General features: G+C 41.6%; 1 protein-coding gene across 5 annotated transcripts in view; it reads left to right on the top strand.

The window, feature by feature from the left end:
- The window catches only part of svopl (SVOP-like), a 128,770-nt gene that overhangs the window by 89,854 nt on the left and 16,394 nt on the right, over nt 1-22,522 (top strand). For all 5 annotated transcript variants that reach the window (XM_073058975.1, XM_073058977.1, XM_073058978.1 and 2 more), the window contains 4 exons: nt 7,090-7,218; nt 10,322-10,395; nt 14,115-14,299; nt 19,862-19,973. In XM_073058975.1, the coding sequence (XP_072915076.1) occupies nt 7,090-7,218; nt 10,322-10,395; nt 14,115-14,299; nt 19,862-19,973 (500 nt within the window). The remainder of the gene's footprint in view (nt 1-7,089; nt 7,219-10,321; nt 10,396-14,114; nt 14,300-19,861; nt 19,974-22,522) is intronic.

The following is a 22,522-nucleotide window of genomic DNA, read 5'->3' on the forward strand; positions in this document are numbered from 1 at the left end:
TTTTCAGCCACCAGCACACACTTACAGGAATGAACAGTAAGGATGCTCGGCAGGTCGGGCAGCATCTGTAGAAAGAGAAACAGAGTGAATGTTGCAGGGTAATGATCCTTCATCAGTCCCCTTTCAACTGCAGAAGGCATGTTTGCTAGGGCTGGTCATATCAGCTTTGCATGCAATGATGCCAGTCAGAATGAATGGGTGTGTATCTCTGCCTTGTTTCCTAGAGGTGCAGGGCACCACTAACTCTGCCCGTGTGACTATTTCTCCTGTTCACCCTGGAGCATTCTTTGATGAGAACCTCTTTCATACCATGACTGCAGAATTAGTTTGGAAACACAGAAATATTTTTCATGGGCAGTTTCCAAGATGTCTTTGTTGTGTGTTTGTGAACTGCATTCCCTGCTCCTGCACCATGAAACAGACTCTCAGGGTGGCTACTGGCGAGAACCAAAACAAGGGATGTGAGATATTAAAGAAGTATAACAAACCAGGCTTGTTAACGGGATTACTAGAGTGATCTGGCTAGTTGTGATAGTAAAAATGGTAAAGAGTGGAGGAAGTAGATGCAAGCGTGATGTTGGTGGCTGCTAGATCCTCCTGATTGGGGAGTTCATTCAGGCACCATCAGTCGATCTATTCAATGTCCATGTTGCCCCAACTGCTCCCACTTGACCTGCTTCTCTCAAAGCACTATCCCCAATACTCAGGGGTAATTTATCACCAGTCCACATGCACAGATACTGGCACACATGAATATGTTCTAGGCCAGTATAGGCAAAGGATATTTATCAATCAGGATATAGGAATAACTGGTTGAGTCTGTAACACATCCATGAGTTTATCTCTGTGCTGTTGCAAGCAGTCTCTTCCCCTCCCAAAAAATCCAACACGGTGCAAACTTTGTGCTTCTCAGAGGTAGTGAAGGGCTGCCTTGTCTCTACAGACTGATGTAGGGAACTGGCCCATGTGTGTAAGGACAGATCTGATGGGTGAGACTAGGGGTGGCGAACCTTTCTGACAGCGTGTGCCTAAATTGGCAATAATCTTCTAAAACATTCTCTCACCTGCGATGGTAGTTTTGAGATTATCATTGATAAATGAATAAGTTAACAATAATTATGGACCTTTTTTTTAAGGAAAAAGGATGAATCATTATTTATGTGTATTCGTTGTTTTACTATTAATAGAAGTGCAACCTAGACAGATTGAAATAAATGAAGTATTTTAGAAAACCTGTTCAAAAATCAGTATTAGTTTTTTTTAAAAGACAATTGAAAAATAACAGAAATTCTACATCGTATTGTTATTGTAACTGTTTACTGACATCTACACCAAATCTGCCAGGATTTCAAACGGTATCATCCAAAATCGGATGTTCATGCCAAGCTGAGCTGGCTGCAAGCTGGCGTGAGACATTTCCTGTGAAAACATCTACTTTTGGGCTGTAAAAAATTATCTGTGTATTAATTTGGCAGTAGATATGATCATTATGTATCTTTTTCTAATGAGTGGGGTTTAAAGAATTGAGGATCACTACCGCATGCCAACAAAATTTTTGTACGTGGCATCTTGGGCATGCACGCCATAGGTTCACCATATCCATAACCATATAACAATCACAGCACGGAAACAGGCCATCTCGGCCCTCCTACTCCGTGCCGAACTCTTAATCTCACCTAGTCCCACCTACCCGCACTCAGCCCATAACCCTCCACTCCTTTCCTGTCCATATACCTATCCAACTTTACCTTAAATTACACAACTGAACTGGCCTCTACTACTTCTACAGGAAGCTCATTTCACACAGCTATCACTCTCTGAGTAAAGAAATACCCCCTCGTGTTTCCCTTAAACTTTTGCCCCCTAACTCTCAAATCATGTCCTCTCGTTTGAATCTCCCCTACTCTCAATGGAAACAGCCTATTCACGTCAACTCTATCTACCCCCTCTCAAAATTTTAAATACCTTGATCAAATCCCCCCTCAACCTTCTACGCTCCAATGAATAGAGACCTAACTTGTTCAACCTTTCTCTGTAACTTAAGTGCTGAAACCCAGGTAACATCCTAGTAAATCATCTCTGCGCTCTCTCTAATTTATTGATATCTTTCCTATAATTCGGTGACCAGAACTGTACACAATATTCCAAATTTGGCCTTACCAATGCCTTGTACAATTTTAACATTACATCCCAACTTCTGTACTCAATGCTCTGATTTATAAAGGCCAGCGTTCCAAAAGCCTTCTTCACCACCCTATCTACATGAGACTCCACCTTCAGGGAACTATGCACTGTTATTCCTAGATCTCTCTGTTCCACTGCATTCCTTGATGCCCTACCATTTACCCTGTATGTTCTATTTGGATTATTCCTGCCAAAATGTAGAACCTCACACTTCTCAGCATTAAACTCCATCTGCCAACGTTCAGCCCATTCTTCTAACCGGCATAAATCTCCCTGCAAGCTTTGAAAACCCACCTCATTATCCACAACACCTCCTACCTTAGTATCATCGGCATACTTACTAATCCAATTTACCACCCCATATCACGACTCTAAACACTGGACACAAGACAGAGAGTGAGGCATTGAGTATGCACCTCAATAGCAAACCCAACTTCCAATCCCTCATCATCATCATTCCCTTTATAGGCTCCAAGCAATGAGCCACTGAGCTCTTTGTTTCAGGTCAGTGGATTTGAATAACTGTGACGGGAGCTCTGTATATCCTACTAGACATTCGTGGTCCTCAAGCCCTCTATGGGGGGCTGCGGACACCCATTTGAATACCTTAAGGGGTGGGGTGGGAACATTTCTCTATGGATGGAGACATCACTGCAAAGGATTGGGGCGTGGTGCCTCTCAGTGTGGCTTGGACACCTTTTCTTAGAGTGCTCTATCCTCTCTAAAGTATAAATCCCCTCTTAGCTCTCTAACACTGTCCACCACCTGATGGAACTTGTGCTTTCCCTTAACAACAACTCATTTGATTCCTCTGTACTTCTGTTGATGTCCTCTGTAGCTGTCATAAACATAAGAGATTCTGCAGATTCAGGAAATCCAGAGCAACACACACACACACACACAATGCTGGAGAAACTCAGCAGGTCAGGCAGCATCAACAGAGAGGAATAAGCAGTCGACACTTTCTAATGAACAGTTGGCTGTTTATTCCTATCCATAGATGCTGTTTGACCTGCTGAGTTTCTCCAGCATTTTGTGTGTGCAGCTCTGTAGCTTTACACTTCATTCTGCATTCTTTTATTGTTTTACCTTATTCTACCAAGTACTGTGTAATGATCAGATTTGCATGAACAATATGCAGGACAGGCTTTTCACTTTACTTCAGTACACGTGACAATAATAAACTAATACCGATATCTCCCACTTTGTAAAACACAGTTTTGACCCAAAACATGAACTCTCCATTTTCCTCAACACATGGCATCTGACTCACTGAGTTCCTCCAGCAGTTTATTCTTCACTTTAGATTCTAGCAGTTGAAGTCTGTCGTGTCTCCTTCCACTCATTTACTAGCGGCTGCTCTGGAAATATCATGTTGCACACAGGTCTGGAGGTGTTGCCTCTATATCTGTCCCTGAGCAAAGTTTAGATGTTCCTGTGCAGTCAGGCGCAATCTTTCCATTGCTTCCCTTATTTCTGCCGTCCGTTTGGCTCACTCAGTGTGTGAGTCACCATGAAAGTAAAACGATCTGCCTTTCCAGACCCAAAGAAGTCTAGAATTATGCACGGTGGACACCACTGTGTGTACTATATCCTCTGCAGTCTAGTGATTTATTGTTATTATCCTAGTGCATGTCACACTAGGCAATGAAGAGCATGCATTAGGTGTATTATGTTGAGAATATTTCAGATTTTTATTATGCGTGACTGCGTCATACAGTGCTAACTTGGGTCCACACCTGTGTGGTATGCAATGTGGCTGAATTCTGAACTTGGTTAACCAATGGCACTATTGATGCTGCTTAACTGGCAACTCAAAACTTGCACTCGTTCCTCAATCAGACTTCATTTATCTATGCATGGCCCCTGTCACCACACTGTTCTGAAGAACAGAGAAATACCATTTTACAGAATTGGCTAACAATGACAAATATTGACCATCTGGTAAAATGTTCAAATTCCTTATTTGTATGATCAATCACCATTGGTGATAGAGGTGTTAATAGTCAATAGAAACTAAAAGGTAACAATTGATGATACTTTGAAGTTAGTAAGGTAATTGTCCTCTAGTGTGCCTTGCATTCCTCCGTTACATGCTTGTCTTGTCTCAGTTTGACAAATGACTCCAGTCCCCTGCTGTACAAAGGGAAGCTATACTCTTCAAAGACTTTACCTACCAGATCCTTCTTGTCTGGGCAGACTGGATACTATCTGCAAACTGCTCTTGCTTGGACATTTAACTCTCACCTTGCTGCAAAATTCCAATCCCCTGCCCATCTCCAATGTCCATGCCTTCTAATGCTCCTGTTATTCCCAGGTCTTTGCTGATAGTGAAGGTTCATTTGTGGAGGGGGTCCACTGTTTCCTTGATGTTTTGAAGGTTCTTCTCTAGTAAGGAGGTGGAGAGACGAGGGAGGTAAATAGCCTGTGCTGGAGGGGTAACTGTAGGGCTTCTGCTGATCTGGGTCATGAGGGAGAGGTATGGAGTTGGAGATCGGTCCTCACTCTAGGCAAATGAAGATGTGTGACATAAGAGATTCTGCAGATACTGGAAATCTTGAGCAGCACACACAAAATGCTGGGGAATCTCAGCATGGTCAGGCAGCATTTATGAAGAGTCGACATTTCATCAGGATTAGAAAGGAAGGGGGCAGAAACCAGAATAAGGTGGGAGAGGGGAAAGAGTACAAGCAGACAGATGATAGGGTAGACTAGCTGAGGGGGAAGGTGAATGGGTGAGCGGTGGGGGGGTGGAGATAAAGCAAGAATCTGGAAGGTGGTAGGTAGAAAAGATAAAGTGCTGAAGGAGAAGAAATCTGATAGAGAGGGTGGTGGACCATGGAATAAAAGAAAGGAGGTACAGAATTGGAGTGAGTTTTGGGCAGGCCTTGAGGGTGGGGAGAAAAGAGAGGTGAGGGTACCAATGGTCTGATTTATAAGCAGTGATGCAAATGTAGGGTTAAAGAGGGAAGATTGAGGGGAATTTAGTAATTCACATATTAGGATGTGGGCGAATGTGTCAAAGTATACATTGTTTCCTGACTTCAGTGCTAATTTTATTCCATGGAATCCTGGAGACTAATCCTACTGTCCCCTTCGCTGACTGTCCCCAGACATCTGCTCTTGATTCCGTAATTGATTGCTCCTTTCAGTAGGGAAGGTGAAGTTGCTGTGGCCCTCCATGACATCGTGTAAGGCATCGCTGAACCTAGACACATCCTTGATTGGTCTGTTCTCCATTTACTTTGCTCCACATCCAGCCACAAACCCCCTCAATTGTTACTTTTGCTTTTGTTAGTGGAGCTGAACTTGAGTTGTGGATATTGTCATCGAAGGCACTTAGCTGTTGGTGTGGATAAATAATATGCTAATGATTTCAAACCCCACTGAACTGTGCACTGTTTAATCTTTCAAGCTTTCCTTGAGCAGTCAGTCTCCGCCCACCCATACTGCTCCTAGTGTTTCAGAACATTAAGACTCAGCCCTTTATTTGTTCAGACCAAATTATACCACAACATCCATAACCATGAGTCTATCTGTGAGCTCCAGATAAGCACATTCTGTCTGCCTGCTCACTAGAGGCAGAGATCAAACATTCCCTCAGGTTACCCCAGTACTCACTACACCTTAAGTGTTCTTAAAAATATTTGTTGCATTTTTTTGTTAATCATGGGAAGTTATTTAACCAGGTCTGCATTTCAACCACACTTGTTTATTAATCCAGTCTCTCAGAACAGTTTCAGGGTAATTCAGCTGAGTAATTCCAGAGGTCTGTGATGTTTTTAAATCCCAGTCAAGCTCTGAGGTGATTAAATTCACTTATGAAGTCATAGAGAGATACAGACTGGGCACAGACCCTTCAGCCCATCAAGTCTATGCCAATCGTTAACCATCCATTTACAGTAATCCTAGAGCAACACATAAACTGCTGGAGGAACTTAGTGGGTCAAATTAAAACTTTACATCAAGAACTGAAATGTTGATAATTCAGTTCCCTTCCCCCATAGACCTGCTCAACCTGTTAAGTTCCTCCAGCAGATTGTTGCTCCAGCATCTGAAGTCTTTCCCCACCACCCCACCGATGATATCACTCAACTACACATTAGGAGTCTCAAGATTCTGCAGATGATGGGAATATTGAGCAGCCCACAAAATACTGGAGGAACTCAACAGGTCAGGCAATGGAAAATGATCGGTCCTGATGAAAGGTTTTGTCATGAAACGTCGACTGATGATTTCCGTAGATGCTGCCTGACCTCCAATGTTATCAGTAATATCACTATGGAAGTTAATGTACCATCATTAAAACCCAACTGATTCACTATTATCATCAAGGGAAATGACAATACAATAGGAGCTAGAGTAGGCCACTTGGCCCCTTAACCTGCATTACCATTCAATATGGTCTTGGCTGATCTGTACCAGTTCTCAACTTCTTTATCTTTGGAGATTTAGCTTTTTCTCTTTAAAATCCCCAATGATTCAGCCTGCAAAATCCTTTAGGATAGAAAATACCAGAGACTAATCACTCTGTAAGAGGTTCCGCTTGGTTTTAAATTACCCTAGTCTGTAACCACTGAATGTCAACTTGTTTGAGACTCACCCATGAGTGGAAACATCTTGACATTTACCTTGTCATGTGCCCTAAGGATCTTAAATGTTTTATTTTTCCAAACTCCAAAGAACGCAGAACCACATTTTCTTTACTGTATGTGACTTCAGTCCCAAAGCAATATAAACGGCTTTGCATGCTATCAACTTCAATAATAGTTAGAGATCAGCAGTAAGTGTCACCCTTGGCCAGAGGCAGTCCATGTTGTGCATCAATCGAATATTTATTCAGCCCCTCCTGCGTTTCCTTCCCAATAACCAGTTGATCACGTTCTACTTTGACCTCTGTTTCAGTGCATCCCAGAGTCAGCACGGTATAATGTTTCTGTTGGAAACAATCAGAGTGCCAAGCAGACTCTGAATTACATTGCAAAGATGAACCGCTCCTGCCTTCCTCGGGGTTCTTTGATAGAAACACAAATGGTAAGTTCAAAAATGGTCTTGCCTTTGTTGGGGGTAAATTCTCAGTGTCCCCAGAACACATTACCGGTAAGATCTTTGGTTAATACTTTTTAGAATGTATCTAAGATTAGTGAATTCCCAACCCCTAGAAGAAAAGTTGCAAAATTTCATATCATTGTGGAAATCTAAACAACTAGTTGATGTGAGAGGAAGAGATCAAGAAAGAAACAGAAAATAAAACCGATTCACTACGAGATTCTCAGAGAGCCGAAGATAACAGTGTTGGATTGGTATGGTTATGCGAGGTAATAAGAGGCTTTCTCCAATTAAACTGGTCCTGCATTCAATAAATTCAATGGGGTATCTTTAAGTATCAAATGGAGTGTGCAATAATGTATTCCTTCAGTGAAAAGATATGGATGGGCAGCAGGAGTAATTCTGAAATATTCTCGTGGAGAGTTTAAACTGAGTCAGTAGGATAGTCTCCCTTGGTATTTCTATCACCATTAGATCAGAGAATCACAGAGTCAAAGGGATCAACAGCACAGAAATGGACCCTTTGGACCCTCTAGTCTGTGCTGAACTGTTATTTTGCCTAGCCCCCCATTCCCCTCCCACCCATGTACCTCTCCAAACTTCTCTTAAATATTGCAGTTGAACCCCCATCCACCACTTCCACTGGCAGCTCATTCTACACTCACATCACTCTCTGAGTAAAGAAATTCCCCCTCAGGTTCCCTTTAAATATTGCACTTTTCACCCATAATCTATGACCTCTAGTTCTGGTCTCACCCCACCTCAGTGGAAAAAACTGTTTGCATTTTCCTTATCAATACTCCACATAATTTTGAGTACCTCTATCAAATCTCCCCCCATTCTCCAGGGGAAAAGTCCTAACCTATTCAACTTTTCTCTATAACTCAGGTCCTCAAGTCCCGGCTAATATCCTTGTAAATTTTCTCAGTACTCTTTCAATCTTAATGATATCTTTTCCTGTAGACATCTTCTTCGAAAAGTGCTTGCAATGTTGCAAGCAAGTGTTTCATTGTATCACCATACTTGAGCACAAATCACTAATGCCTACTTGACTTGAATAAAACATAGAACATAGTGTAGAAGTGAAAGAAGACAGCATAGGAACAAGCCATTCAACATACAAGGTTGTATCAAACTAATGAAATTAATAATCAAATGCCCACTAAGCTAATCCCTTCTGCCTACACCAAGTCCATATCCTTCTATTCCCTGTCCATTCATGTATCTATCTGAGAGCCTCTTGAATATCTCGATCATGTTTGCCTTCATCACTGCCCCAGGTATTACATTCTAGGCATCCATTACTCACTGCAAAAACTTGCCTCATGCATCTCATTTGAACTTAGCCATCTCACCTTAAATTCATGCCCTCTGGTATTAGACATTTTAACCCTGGGGGAAAAAAGTATTGGCTGTATACTCGATATCTATGCCTCTCACAATCTTATAAACCTCTATCAGGTCTGCCTCAACAACTCCAGAGAAAATAAGCCAAGAGTGTCCAACCTCTCTTTGTAGCACATGTCCTCTAATCCAGGCAGAATCCTGACGAGTCTCTTCTGACTCCTCTCCAAAGATTCCATAACCTTCCTGCAATAAGGCGACCAGAACTAAATGCAATACTCCAGATGCAGCCTTGATAGAGGTTTGAAAAGCTGCACCTAATTTCTGGACTCTTAAACTCAGTTCCTTGACTAATAAATGCAAGCATTCCATATGCCTTCTTTACCACCTTAGCATCTTATGTAGTCACTTTCAGGGAGCTATGAACTGGGATCCCAAGATCCCTCTGCTTATCAACACTATTAAGGGTCTTGCCATTAACAGTGTATGTACTGTCTCTTTACATTTGATCTCCCATATTGTAGCACATCACTTTTAGCCATGTTAAATTTCCCCAGACATCTCTGCGCCAATACTGTTATCGCTGATTAACTGGAGATTGAAACTTTGCTCTCATTCCTCAAGCACACTTATTCACTTGTGCACAAGGAGAATAGAATTGTTCATGTCTCCAAACTATTCTGAAGTCTGAACAATGAAATACCATTTGTTTACAAAAATAGACTAATTGGGTACAGATATTGACCAATTGGTAACATTATGTTTGTTAAAATTCCTTATTTGCATGATCATTCACCAATCATATGATAGTAATGAAGGTATTTATAGCCAATAGAATCTGCAGATTAAAATACAGTTCTACTTCAGAATTAGTAAAGTAACTGACCAATAGTAACTGTCACCCCCTTATCCTTTGTTTGCATCCTGATCTTGTCTCTGTATACCAAATGGTTCCGGTCCCCTGCTGTGCAAAGGGAAGCTACCTTCTTCAAAGATATTTCTTCCCCGGGTTTACTGCACGCTATTTGTAAACTATCCTTGCCTGGACATTACCTTACCCCTTTCTGCAACTTACACAGAATCTGCGACTGATCTATATCCTGCTTTAACCTTTGCTGTTTCCTACACCTCCCACAATACAGTACTACCAATAGTTATATCGTCTGCAACGTTACAAACCCCCCCCCCCCCCATTTACGTTTTCATCCAGGTTGTTTATGCAGCAGAGTTCTCACTCTGACCATTCTCTAGTCATTATCTTGTTGCTACTCAAAACTGCTGTAATCTCTGCGAGTTACTTTGACGTAACTAGAGGCTATGAACAGTTGCCAGAGCAGTGCATCACTGGTTAATGGCAACCATTGAACTAGCAGCAACTAGTAGTGGGTTAAAGGAAGATTGTGACTCAAGATAGAAGAGGCTGGAGAGCCTGAATGAAAGTTCATTGGAGGCGAAGGGTATTCCAAAGATTTTAAAAGAGGGACAGTTTCAGCACAGACTAGAAGGGCTGAATGGCCTGTATTCTGTGCTGTAGTGTTCTATGGAAAGTGAGGTGTTCCTGATACATTATGTCCCAAAGCAGAGAGTACCCAGAACCTGGAGTCACCTCTCAGCCTACACTAAAGCTGGGAATGTAAACTTTGGTACAGGTCGAAGTTACTAGACATGATCAGATGTTATTGTGCCTTATTACTAGGAACAATGAGTTTTCCTAGCTACTACCTCGGTTTCTTTTTGTTGACAGGTAAGGAAGGGAAGTTTCTTTGACTTGGTAGATTCTGAATATAGACGCACAACACTGCAATGCTGGTTCATATGGTAAATATTGGATACCTGCTGATATTAAAGTTAAAAGTAATTATAATATAACCTAAAAATTGCAGCATTTTGTCCCTTTCCTTACATGTTTTCTAATTATTTATTTCTCTAGTTGTTTTTGCTATTGTCCTTTTTATTTACACCTGCTTTGAAATGCATGGCTATTTTTGTGTGGAGGTTCCACAGACACCGATATCCATGTTCAGGTAGTCTGTAGCTTCTGTAGGCTTGGCACGGTAGCACAGCAGACAGCATAATGCATAACGTGGGTTCAATTCCCGCTACTGTCTGTAAGGGGTTTATACATTCATTCTGTGATGTGTGAGTTTCCTTTGGTTCACCAGTTTCCCCCACATTCCAAAGAATGGGTGGTAGGCTAATTGGTTACAAGATGTAATTAGGTGGTATGGGCTCATTGGACTGTAAGGGCCTGTAACTCTGCTCGATCTCTAAAATATATTTTAAAATATAACCCTCCCGTTCCCACCTGAGCCTGTGAAATGAGGATTAGGTAATTGAACTGCGACAGACTATTTGACCACTGTAAGTTTTCCCTCAGAGAAAGATAAATTCAAAACAAAAGTTCCAAGAGGAAATCATAAACACAAGGGATTCTGCAGTGGCTGAAGAACCATAGAAAGGGTGCAGAGGAGATTTACAAGGATGTTGCCTGGATTGGGGAGCATCTCTTATGAGAATAGGTTGAGTGAACTCGGCCTTTTCTCCTTGGAGCGATGGAGGATGAGAGGTGACCTGATAGAGGTGTACAAGATGATGTGAGGCATTGATCGTGTGGATAGTCAGAGGTTTTTTCCCAGGGCCAAAATGGCTAGCACGAGAGGGCACAATTTTAATTTGTTTGAAAGTGGGTACAGAGGAGATGTCAGGGGTGAGTTTTTTACACAGAGAGTGGTGAGTGCGTGGAATGGGCTGCTGGCAACGGTGGTGGAGGCAGAAATGATATGGTCTTTTAAGAATCTCCTGGACAGGTATATGGAGCTCAGAAAAATAGAGGGCTATAGGTAATCCTAGGTAATTTCTCAGGTAAGGACATGTTTGGCACAGCTTTGTGGGCTGAAGGGCCTGTATTGTGCTGTGGGTTTTCCATGTTTCTATGTTTCTAACACATAGAAAATGCTGGTGGAACTTACAGGTTGAAAGCATCAATGGAGTGGAATAATGAATCAACATCTTTGGCCAAGACTCTTCATCAGGACTGGAGAGGAAGGGAGCAGGAGCCAGAATAAGAAACTGGGGGTGGGGGGAAGGAGGACAAGCTGGCAGGTGATAGGTAAAGCCAGGTGAGGGGGATGGTGGGTAGCTGTTTATTTCGTTCAGTCAATGTTGCCTGACCTTCTGACTTCCTCCGGCATTTTGTGAGTGTTGTTCAGGAAGAAATGACGGGCATATGTGAGAGAATATTTTGCAGGGGTGGAGGTATATAAGGGTGGGGGGAATGGAACTGATGAGAATGCTGTGCTTGGAGCCGGCACTAATCCAATGGACTGAATGGCCTCATTTATTTCACTGGAAATATAATATAATAAATATAATAGAAGCCATGATCGAGAAGGTTGGTGGGGGAGGGGGATAAATGGAGTTCTTGAATTCTACATCAAGTCACATGGAGAAGGAAATAAAAAGAGGAAAAGACTGAAATAGGGAAAAAAAAAAGGTAGGGAAGTACATTTTTTTTAAATGTACAGCATATTTAAGATTTTGAGCAAGAATTCATATTGAAGGACTGAGCACTCAGTTCTGATGAGCCCAGTTTCTGTGGAAGAATTATTAGCATATATCACCCACACTGTTGGGCGCTTAACTTAAGTGGTGAGTTTAGTGGACCAACACTGGACAATTGCAAGAAGTTCATGAACTAGGTTGAAGAAAGGCTGCTGTTCTGCAAATTTGTTCCTTCCCTTCCATGTCTTCAGCTGAAATGGAGGAAAGGCGAATAATGGTGCAAAATTGCAGTCAGTGGATAAGGTGACGTGTAACATGGTTGCAAAAGCGAAAAGGATGATGAATACAGGACTGAAGATGGTATATCTGAAATCACGCAGTGTACAGAATAAGGTGGATGATCTTACACATGATCAATGAGGGATTGGAAGGTATTACATTGTGGGCATCACCGAGTTGTGGCTGAAAGAAGGTTGTAGTTGGGAGCTTAACATCCAAGGATACACATTGTATTGAAAGGTCAGACTGGTAAACAAAGGAGTTGGCGTGGCTCTGTTGATAAGAAATGAAATCAAGTCCTGCAGAAGATGTAGAATCTTTGATGGATAGAGTTCAGAAACTGCAAGGATAAAAATATCCTGTTGCGAGTTATATACAGGCCCCCGAACAGTAGCCAGATGTAGGATATAAATTTCAACAGCACATAGAGTCATTTAACCCTTACATACTGTTTGGGTCAAATTTGATCCGTTTTGACATTTGACAGCAGTAAAAACAACCTAAATGCCATTTTTTTAGCTGAAATTTGATGACTTTTCCTAAAATGACCCAAAATGTGCAAAAATGAAAATATTTAAAAATGTTATACTTTTGTACAGGTGCTACAAATTTATGTACATTGAGGCTGTTCTGGGTCAAATTTGACCCATATCTATTGAAATGGATTTTAGATCTCTGAAACATTAATTAAGGATTAATCACCCATTTATTAATGTCAGATAGGCTATTTATACATTCTAAATAGATCTGTGGTTCAAAATTTGGTATAGTCACTTGTTATGAGGAACCATTGACCCGGACCATACTGTGAAGTATAGAATATGAACAGTATGTAAGGGTTAATAAGGGCAAACTTACAATAGTCATGGGGGATTTCAGTATGTAGATAGATTTGGAAAATTAGGTTGGTGCTGGATCCCAAGAGGGGGAATTTGTGACTAAGAGACAGCTTTTTAGAGAAGCTTGTGGTTGAGCCTACTAGGGTGCTGTGTACTGAACTGGATATGATTAGGGATCTTAAGGTGATGGAACTCTTAGGAAACAGTGATTATAATCTGTTAGCATTCACCTTGCAATTTGACAGGGAAAAGCTAAAGTCAGATGTATCCTTATTACAGTGAGTAAAGGGAATTACATAGGTATGAGAAGGAAGATGGCCAAAGTTGATTGGAAGGATACAGCAGCAGGGATGACAGCAGATCAGCAGAGTATGGAGTTTCTGGGAATAATTCAGAAGGCATAGATACATCCCAAAGAAGAAGTATTCTAAAAGGAGGATGTGGCAACAGTGGCTGACAAGGGAAGTCAAAGCCAACACAAAAGCAAAAGAGAGGGCATATAATATAGTAAAAATTAGTAGGAAGTTAGAGGTTTTGTTACGGTGAGAAGGCAAGAGAATGAGTTTGAGAGGGATAATAAATCAGCCATGAAAGAATGGCAGAGCAGACTCAATGGGCTGAGTGGTCTAATTCTGCTCCTATGTCTTGTTAATCACTTTCCTTTGTCAAAATAAATCCTCACTTTTTAATCTTGACCTCTCAGTTTGATGAAAACTTAAAATGGTTTGGTCAATAATACAGTGGGAATATTGAAACACTCAGCCTGCTTGACTTGACTCAAATGTGTCAGGACTGTGCCAATTTACTACTGTTTAAAAAGTTTTTTTTTTCAGAAAGAGAAGTTGTGAAATTTATTTAATAAAATAACTTGACCTGAAGACAGTGATTGATATAATTTGCCTACGTGTTTCCCTGTAGGTTGGGAACAGCATTCGCTTATTATGGGCTCGTCTTAACCAGCTCAGAACTCTTGGAAAACAACCCTGTCTGTGGTGTTCCTGAAGGATCAAATGTGTATAACTCACTGGAAACTTGCCATTGTAAAATGTTCGAAGCTGCAGATTACCAGACCATGATTATCAGCACTTTAGGAGAATTCATGTGTAAGAATACGATCAAATGTCATTTAAAAGATAAAATATTATTCTTCTGTTACATGTAATTGCCAGTTTTCAAGATGTTGGCTACATAGTTTTGAACTTTTTGTTAAGAAACATTTATGTTCAAAGCTAATGGAGTGGTTGATACACCTGATATTTCCAACATATAAGGCAGTTTTAGACAGTTAAAATAATTATTCTGAAATCCATGGAGTTAAAATCCAATAATAAATGGATGTCAAATTCCGAGGTACTAATGCACAACCAGAAATTCATTGCAACAGTTACACCATTAACTTCTCATGACCTCTGCAATTAAAATTAAAATTCCGGGAAGCATCTGTTTTTTCTTAGCAAGGAATGTTATTCTGCTTTTGCGCATGCGTTTGGTGTCATTCGCAAATTTGCTAATCGAAGTAGCCACATTCGATCATTAGATCAAATAGATCATTGAGATGGATGACAAACAACAGTGGACCCAGCACTGATCCCTGTGGCATACCACGTCACAGGCCTCCAGTCAGAGAGGCAACCATCTACTACTACTCTATAGTGTCTTCTGCAAGGCCAATGTCTAATCCAATTTAATACCTCATATTGAATACCAAGCAACTGTACCTGCTTGACCAATCTCCCATGCAGGACCTTATCAAATGCCTTGCTAAGGTAAATGTAGACAGCATCCAGTGCCTTGTCTTCATCAACTGTCCTGGTAAATTCATTGGAAAACTTTATAAGATTGGTTAGACACAACCTGCCATGCACAAAACCATGTATGAAGTATATGAAGTTACCATTATTAGGGGAGTGTTCTTGGGAAACTGAAAGGTCTGAAGGTTGATTAGTCACCTAGACCAGATGGTGTACATGCCAGGGTTCAAAAAGAGGTGCCTGAAGAGATTTAGGAAGCATTAGTAATGATCTTTCAAGAATCACTAGATACTGGAATGGTTCTGGAGGACTGGAAAATTGCAAATGTCACGACACTCTCCAAGAAGGGCAGGGGCAGAAGAAAGGAAATTATAGTCCAGTTAGTCTGAACTCAGTGGTTGGGAAGGTGTTGGAATCAATGGTTCAGGATGTGGGTTTAGAGTACTTGGAGGCACCTTTAAAATAGGCCCTAGTCAGTATGGTTTGCTCAAGGGAAAATCTTGTCTGACAAATCTGTTGGAATTCTTCAAAGAAGTAACAAGCAGGATAGACAAAGGAGAATCAGTTGATATTGTGTACTTGGATTTTCAGAAGGCCTTTGACAAGATGCCACACACGAGGCTGCTTAATAAGGTACAAGCCCATGGTATTACAGGAAAGCATCTAGCGTGGATAAAGCAGTGGCTGATTGGCAGGAGGCAAAGAGTGGGAATAAAGGGAGCCTTTTCTATTTGCCTGCTGGTGACTAGTAGTGTTCCACAGGGGTCTGTGTTGGGACCGATACATTTTACAATATATGTCAATGATTTTGATGATGGAATTGATGGCTTTGTTGCAATGTTTGCAGATGATACAAAGATAGGTGGAGAGTCAGGTAGTTTTTAGTAAATAGAGAGGCCACAGAAGAACTTAGACAGATGAGGGGAATGGGAAAAGAAGTGGCAGATGAGAAGTGTATGCTCATGCACATTGGTGGAAGAAATGAAAGGGTTGTCTACTTTCTAAGTGGAGAGGAAATAGAAAATCTGAGGGGCAAAGGGATTTTAGGAGTCCTTGAGCAGATTCTCTAAAGGTTAATTTGCAGTTTGAGGCTGTGGTGAGGAAGGCAAATGCAATGTTCACATTTATTTTAAGAGGACTAGAATATAAAGGCAAGGATGTAATGTTGAGAATTTTATAAAGGACTGGTGAAGCCTCTTCTGGAGTATTGTGAGCAGTTTTGAGCCCCTTATCTTAGAAAGGATGTGCTGAAACTGGAGAGGGTTCAAAGAGGGCTCAGAATAATGATTCCAGGATTAAATACCTTGTCATATTAAGTGTGTTGATGGCTCTGGGTCTGTATTCTCTGAAATTCAGAAGATTGAGGGGTGACCTCATTGAAACCTATTTAATGGTGAAAGGCCTTGATAGAGTGGATGTGGAGAAGTTTCCTATGGTGGGAGAGTCTAAGACTAGAGTTCATAGCCGCAGAACAGAGGGGTGTCCTTTTAGAACGGTGTTGAGGAGGAATTTCTTTAGCCAGAGAGTGGTGAGTCTGTGCAATTCTTTGCCACAGGCAGCTGTGGAGGCCAAGTCTTTATATATATTTAAGGCAGAGGTTGATAGATTCTTAATTGGTCAGGGTATGAAGGGATACAGGGGGAGACAGGAGACTTGGGACTGAGAAGAAAAATGGATCTTCCATGATGAGACAGAAGAGCAGACTCGATGGACCAAATGGCCTAATTCTGCTCCTATATCTTATGGTCTAAATATCTCTGCTAGGGTGGCTGCAATTTCTGCGCTTGCCTCCCACAGAGTCCAAGGGAACACTTCAAAGCTTCAAGATGCAGAGTACACTATTATTAAAGGATGTGTCCAGTATACAACCCTGAGATTCGTCTTCCCACACACAGCCTTGAAACAAAACCATGGAAACTGTTCAAAGAAAACCATCAATCAAACCCTCCACCTGCACACAAAAAAAAACAAATCACACAAACAGCAAAAAAAGAACGAATTAGTCAGAATATAAAACACCAACTCACAATGTCACCGAAAGCGTCCAGTTCAATCGATCTACTGCTGAGTCATTCATTAGCTGCAGTCTGCCCCAATCAAAATCGCCCAAAATAGCAGCAAGAAAGGAGTGACCAGAAACCAGAAAGACATCGTAACATGAACTACAGAGTCTAGTCTACAAACGACATTAATTAAACCTTACCCAAAACCCATGACACCAGCACCATCCTCCATCAGCAGTGAGTGAAATGGGGAGAGGGACCATTCAAATGCAGGACCTTCGTTCTGGAGCGGCAAGTAAGAGGCTGGTAGACAACGCCGAACACTCGCTCGCCCCGTTAATTTCAATCTTCCTTGATGCTTTCACGGCGAGATTGGTGAGAAATTGAGTTGATTGTGTGTTTATACCCCGTCTCCAGACTTCTTGGCCTTGAGGCCATATGATTCGCTTGAAATTTCACCAAATACCCTTGGAGGCAGCAAAGTGACAGTTTCCTCAATTGGCCCGAAAGCACACCACCAAAATGTAGATCACAGGTCCAATAGTAGCAGAACCATATTTGAAAGAAAAAGAAGACGTGAAAGAAGTAGTTTCATGAACTGTCTGAAGGATGTCACAATTGGTTGCATTGTTTGCCAGTGCCATCTTCTTCTGGAACCTCAGACCCTGGGGATTTTTCCACCCTAATTTGCCTCAAGACAGCAAACACCTCTTCCTCCGTAATCTGTATAGGGTCTATGTTCTTGCTGCTGGTTTGCCTCACTTTTATAGACTTTGTGTCCATCTCCTGTGTAAATGCAGATGCAAAAAGTCCATTTAAGATCTCCCGCCATCTCTCTTGGCTCCACACATAGATTATCATTCTGATCTTCTAGAGAACCAATGTTGTCTTTTGCTATCTGTTTACTCTTAACATATCTGTAGAAGCCATATTAGACCATAAGAACAGAATTAGGCCACTCAGCCCATCGAGTCTGCTCCACCATTCCATCATGGCTGGTTTATTACTTCTCTCAACCCCATTCTACTGCCTTCTCCTCGTAACCTTTGACGCCCCGATGAATCAAGAATCTCCATTTTAAACTTCCTCTTTACATATACTCAATGACTTTGCCTTCCCAGCCTACTGACTGCCATTCCGCCTTATCATTTGTTTGTCCTCTGCACAGTCTCACTACACACTGCATCAAATTGTATACTGACTATCCCATCCTCAGCCCTATTACACCTATCCCATCCCCCTGCCAAATTAGTTTAAACCCTCCGCAACAGCTCTAGCAAACTTGCCCACAAGGATAATGGCCTCACTTAGGTTCAGGTCTAACTCATCCTTTTTGTACAGATCATACATTCCCCAGAAGTCATCCCAATGATTCAGAAATCTGGACCCTTGCTGCCTGTACTACTTCCTCAGCCACTCATTCATCTGTACCTTCATTCTATTAGCTAGCTGATATTAACATCTCTCACAATCTCAAAGTTCAAAGTCAATTTATTCTCAAAGTACATATATGTCACCATATACAACCCTGAGATTTATTTTCTTGCAGGCATTCACAGTAAATCTGAGAAACACAATAGAATCAATGAAAGACTGCTCCTAACAGGACAAACAACCAATGTGTAAAAAAACATACTGTCCAAATACAAAAGAGAGGGAAAAATAAATAAGTAATAAATATTGAGAACATGAGATGAAGAGCCCTTGAAAGTGAGTCTATAGGTTGTGGGAAAAGTTATTAGGGTGAGTGAAGTTGAGTGAAGTTATGCCCTGTGATTCAAGAGCCTGATGGTTGAGGGGTAATAACTGTTCCTGGACCTGGTGGTGAGGGTTCTGATGGTCCTGTACTTCCTTCCAGACGGCAGCAGCGAGAAGAGAGCATGACCTGGGTGTTGGGGGTCCTTCATTGATGCTTTTGCTGCTGCTTGTGTGTGTGGGGAGGGGTGGGGGCTTTGAGGTTTTCACGTCTCTCTGTCGTTCATTCTTTGGGTTGTGTTTTCTCTGTTTCATGGAGTCTGCAAAGAGTAAGGATTTGAAGTTGTATACGGTGTACATAATCTCTGATATTAAATTGAACCATTGAACCACTAATGGATGCTGCTTCCAAGTGACAGCGCTCCATATAGATGTGCTCAATGGTGGGTAGGGCTTTACATGTGATGGATTGGGGTGTATCCACTATTATTCATAGGTTTTTCCATTCGAGGATATTGGTGATCCATAGCAGGCCATAATACAATCAGCCAATATACTCTCCACCACACATCTATAAAAGTCGGTCAAGGTTTCACATGACATACCGAATCTTCACAATCATCTAACCTAGTAGAGGTACTGCTGTGCTTTCTTTATAATGTCATTTACCTGCTAGACCCTGGACAGCTGCTGTGAAATGATAACACTGAGGAATTTAAAGTTGCTGGCCCTCTCCACCTCTGATCCCTGATGAGGACTGGCTCATGGACCACTAGTTTTGTACTCCTGTAGTCAATAATCAGTTCCTTGGTCTTGCTGACAATGAGTGAGAGGTTGCTGTTGTGGCACCACAGCCAAATTTTCAATCTCCCTCCTTTATGCTGATTCATCGCCACCTTTGATTTGGCCAACATCAGAAAAATTAAATATGGTATTGGGGCTGTGCTTAGCCTCGCAGTCATAAGCAGAAATCAAATAGAGCAGGTGACTAAGCGTACAGTCTTGTGAAGCAACAATGCTAATGGTAATTCTGGAGGAGATGTTGTGCCAATCTGAACTGACTGGACTCTGCAAGTGAGGAAGTCCAGGATCCAGTTGCACAAGAAGATACTGAGGCCAAGGCTTATTGATTAGAAGCCATAATTTCCCAAATGAATTGAATTGTATTATTTCTATCTTTCTCTAAAGAATGACCGGTTATTTTTTTTTCTCACAGTTGTTCCATTTAGCCCTTTCATCATTGAAACCTTGGGGAGACGACGCAGTCTGGCATTAACAATGGGAGCTTCCGGTATTTTCTTTCTCCTCCTCAACATCTGCAGTAGCAGGTAGGGTGAATAATGGATGCTGCATATGGAGAATGTTCTGTAACATCTCTTGGGACATAGGAGTAAGAGTTTCCCAAAGGTGACACAAGATTTCATGGATCTTCTTGCGACTTCACTCCCAGCAGTCAATTTTATAGTTCGATGCACCTCTCGTCCTCTGCCTTACATTCTCCATTGCATATCTCCACTGTATAAATTTGACCATGTCTAATACTCACCCTTAATCCTTCCTTCAGCATACCCATCCGTTATCTTCTTGTAACTGTTCTTCACTCACATTCCCTTTCATCCGCATATCTGTACTTTACATACTAGCCTTTACTTCAACATATCTGTCCTTTAACCACAGTTCCTTTTCCAGCACACCTGTCCTTTATCTGCCATCCCTTTCTTCCCCATGTTTATTATTTAGCTGCAATTCCTTCCTTCATTGTTGCTGCTCTTCATTCATAATGCTTTCTGTCATTATTTCAGTGTTTTCTACCTATCCATCACTCTGTCAATTATCAAGATTCTCTTACATTGCCACTCCCACCTTTCACCATAATTCTCTCCATTCCTGCGTCTGTAACTTTATTATTCTCGGTACAATCAGCTCAGATACTGGCTGACTGGCAGGAGCAAAGAGTGGGAATAAAGAGGTGGGGGACCTTTTCTGGTTGGCTGCCAGAGACTAGTGTTATTCAGAAGGGGTTGGTGTTGGGTCTGCCTCTTTTCATGTTATATGTAAATGATTTGGATGACGGAAGTGATGGCTTTCTGGCCAAGTTTACAGACATTACCAAGATAGGTGGGAGCAGATAGTGTTGAGGAAGCAGGGAGTCTGCAGAATGACTTGGACAGATTGGGAGGATCAGCAAAGAAGGGGCAAATGAAATATAGTGTAACGAAGTGTATGGTCATGCACTTTGGTAGGGGGAATAAAGGTGTCAACTATTTTCTAAACAGGGAGTAAATTCAGAAATCAGAAGTGCAAAAGGACTTGGGAGTCCTCGAGCAGGATTCCCTAAAGATTAACTCGCAGGTTGAGTTGGTGGTAAGGAAGGCAAATGTAATGTTAGCATTCATTTTGAGAGGACTGGAACATAAAAGCAAGGATGTAATGCTGAGGCTTTATAAGGCATTAGACAGATCGCATTTGGAATATTGTGAGCAGTGTTGGGCCCATTATCTAAGAAAGGACGTGCTGGCTTTGGAGCGGGTCCAGATCAGATTCATGAGAGTGATCCTGGGAATGAAAGGGTTAAGTTATGGGAGGCGCTTGATGCTTCTGTGCCTGTACTCACTGAAGATTAGCAGAATGAGGGTGCATCTCATTGAAACCTCTCAAATATTGAAAGGCCTAGATTTTGTTGATGTGGACAAGATGTTTCCTTTTCTGGGCAAGTCCAGGACCGGATGACAGAGCCTCAGAATACAAGGATGTCCTTTAGAACAGAGATGAGGAGGAATTCCTTTAGCCAGAGGGTAGTGTATCTGTGAACTTCATTGCCACAGGTGACGGTGGAGGCCAAGTCTTTGGGTATATTTAAAGCGGAGGTTCATAGATTCTAGATTAGTAAGGGCGTCAAAGGTTCAGAAGTTTTCATTCTTTTACTCTTTCTTTATGGCTATCATGGAGATTTTAAGGATAGTCAGAGGCAGGCACCTTGTGCAATGATAATGTGAGCAGATTGCTGCCCTCCCTTTGTTTGCAAACTTGTTAGAATGAGGTGGTTCATCCGTGGCAATGTTTCGGAATGACTACCGAGCTGAACAGGTTCTTGAACTTCTCAAGCATTAGTAGACAATCTAGAGTAAAAGTGGCAGTAACTGCAACCAAATGTTAGTGAACATGTGACTTGATAGCTGCTCTTTAGGAATAGCTTTTTTTAAGAAATTATTCTAGTAGAGAATACAGAAAAACCATATTTGCAGAAGCACATTGAATTCCCTGCTCAAAGTGTTCCTCTGATTCATGTTCTTATCAGATTCTGCCCTCCGTTTTAGTAGTTCTCTTCTTAATGCCAAACCACTTGCTCTAAAGGTAAGAAGGAAAACAATTAGCTGTTGTCAGGGATAAACAAGGATGGGGTTGGTGGGCAGTTAGAGGTTGTTGGTGGTACTCATGGCTAATTAAACGTCCACAGCCATGAGAAGGGAAGATCTATTTGAGGGAGCATTACACATTTACATGGATTGAACTAATGACAACATGGGAGCATTCTCACTGTTGGAAGTGTATGATACTCTTGCAAACAGTGAAGGGAAAAGCATATAGGTAAACACATATCTAACAAGTGCAAAGGCACCACTGCAGTATAGTGGGCGCTAATTCAGATACAGTCAGTGTGAAAGCTTTGAAGTGCATAGAACTCCCATAGAGGATTCAGAGAAATCTTTAGAGCAACCACGGCAATTTGAGTTGTGGGGTAGATATGGAGACTGAAGTTGTATCTGTGGAAGGGTGCTTTTGCAATAGTGATTCTGTAATTAGTCTGCATGGGAGTAGAAATAGAGAAAGATAAAATTGGGATGAAGTTCAAACTTGGGGTAGGTGAACTGAGAAG

The sequence above is a fragment of the Hemitrygon akajei genome, chromosome 10 (assembly GCF_048418815.1).
Source record: "Hemitrygon akajei chromosome 10, sHemAka1.3, whole genome shotgun sequence".
In the NCBI taxonomy this organism is placed as follows: Eukaryota; Metazoa; Chordata; class Chondrichthyes; order Myliobatiformes; family Dasyatidae; genus Hemitrygon; species Hemitrygon akajei.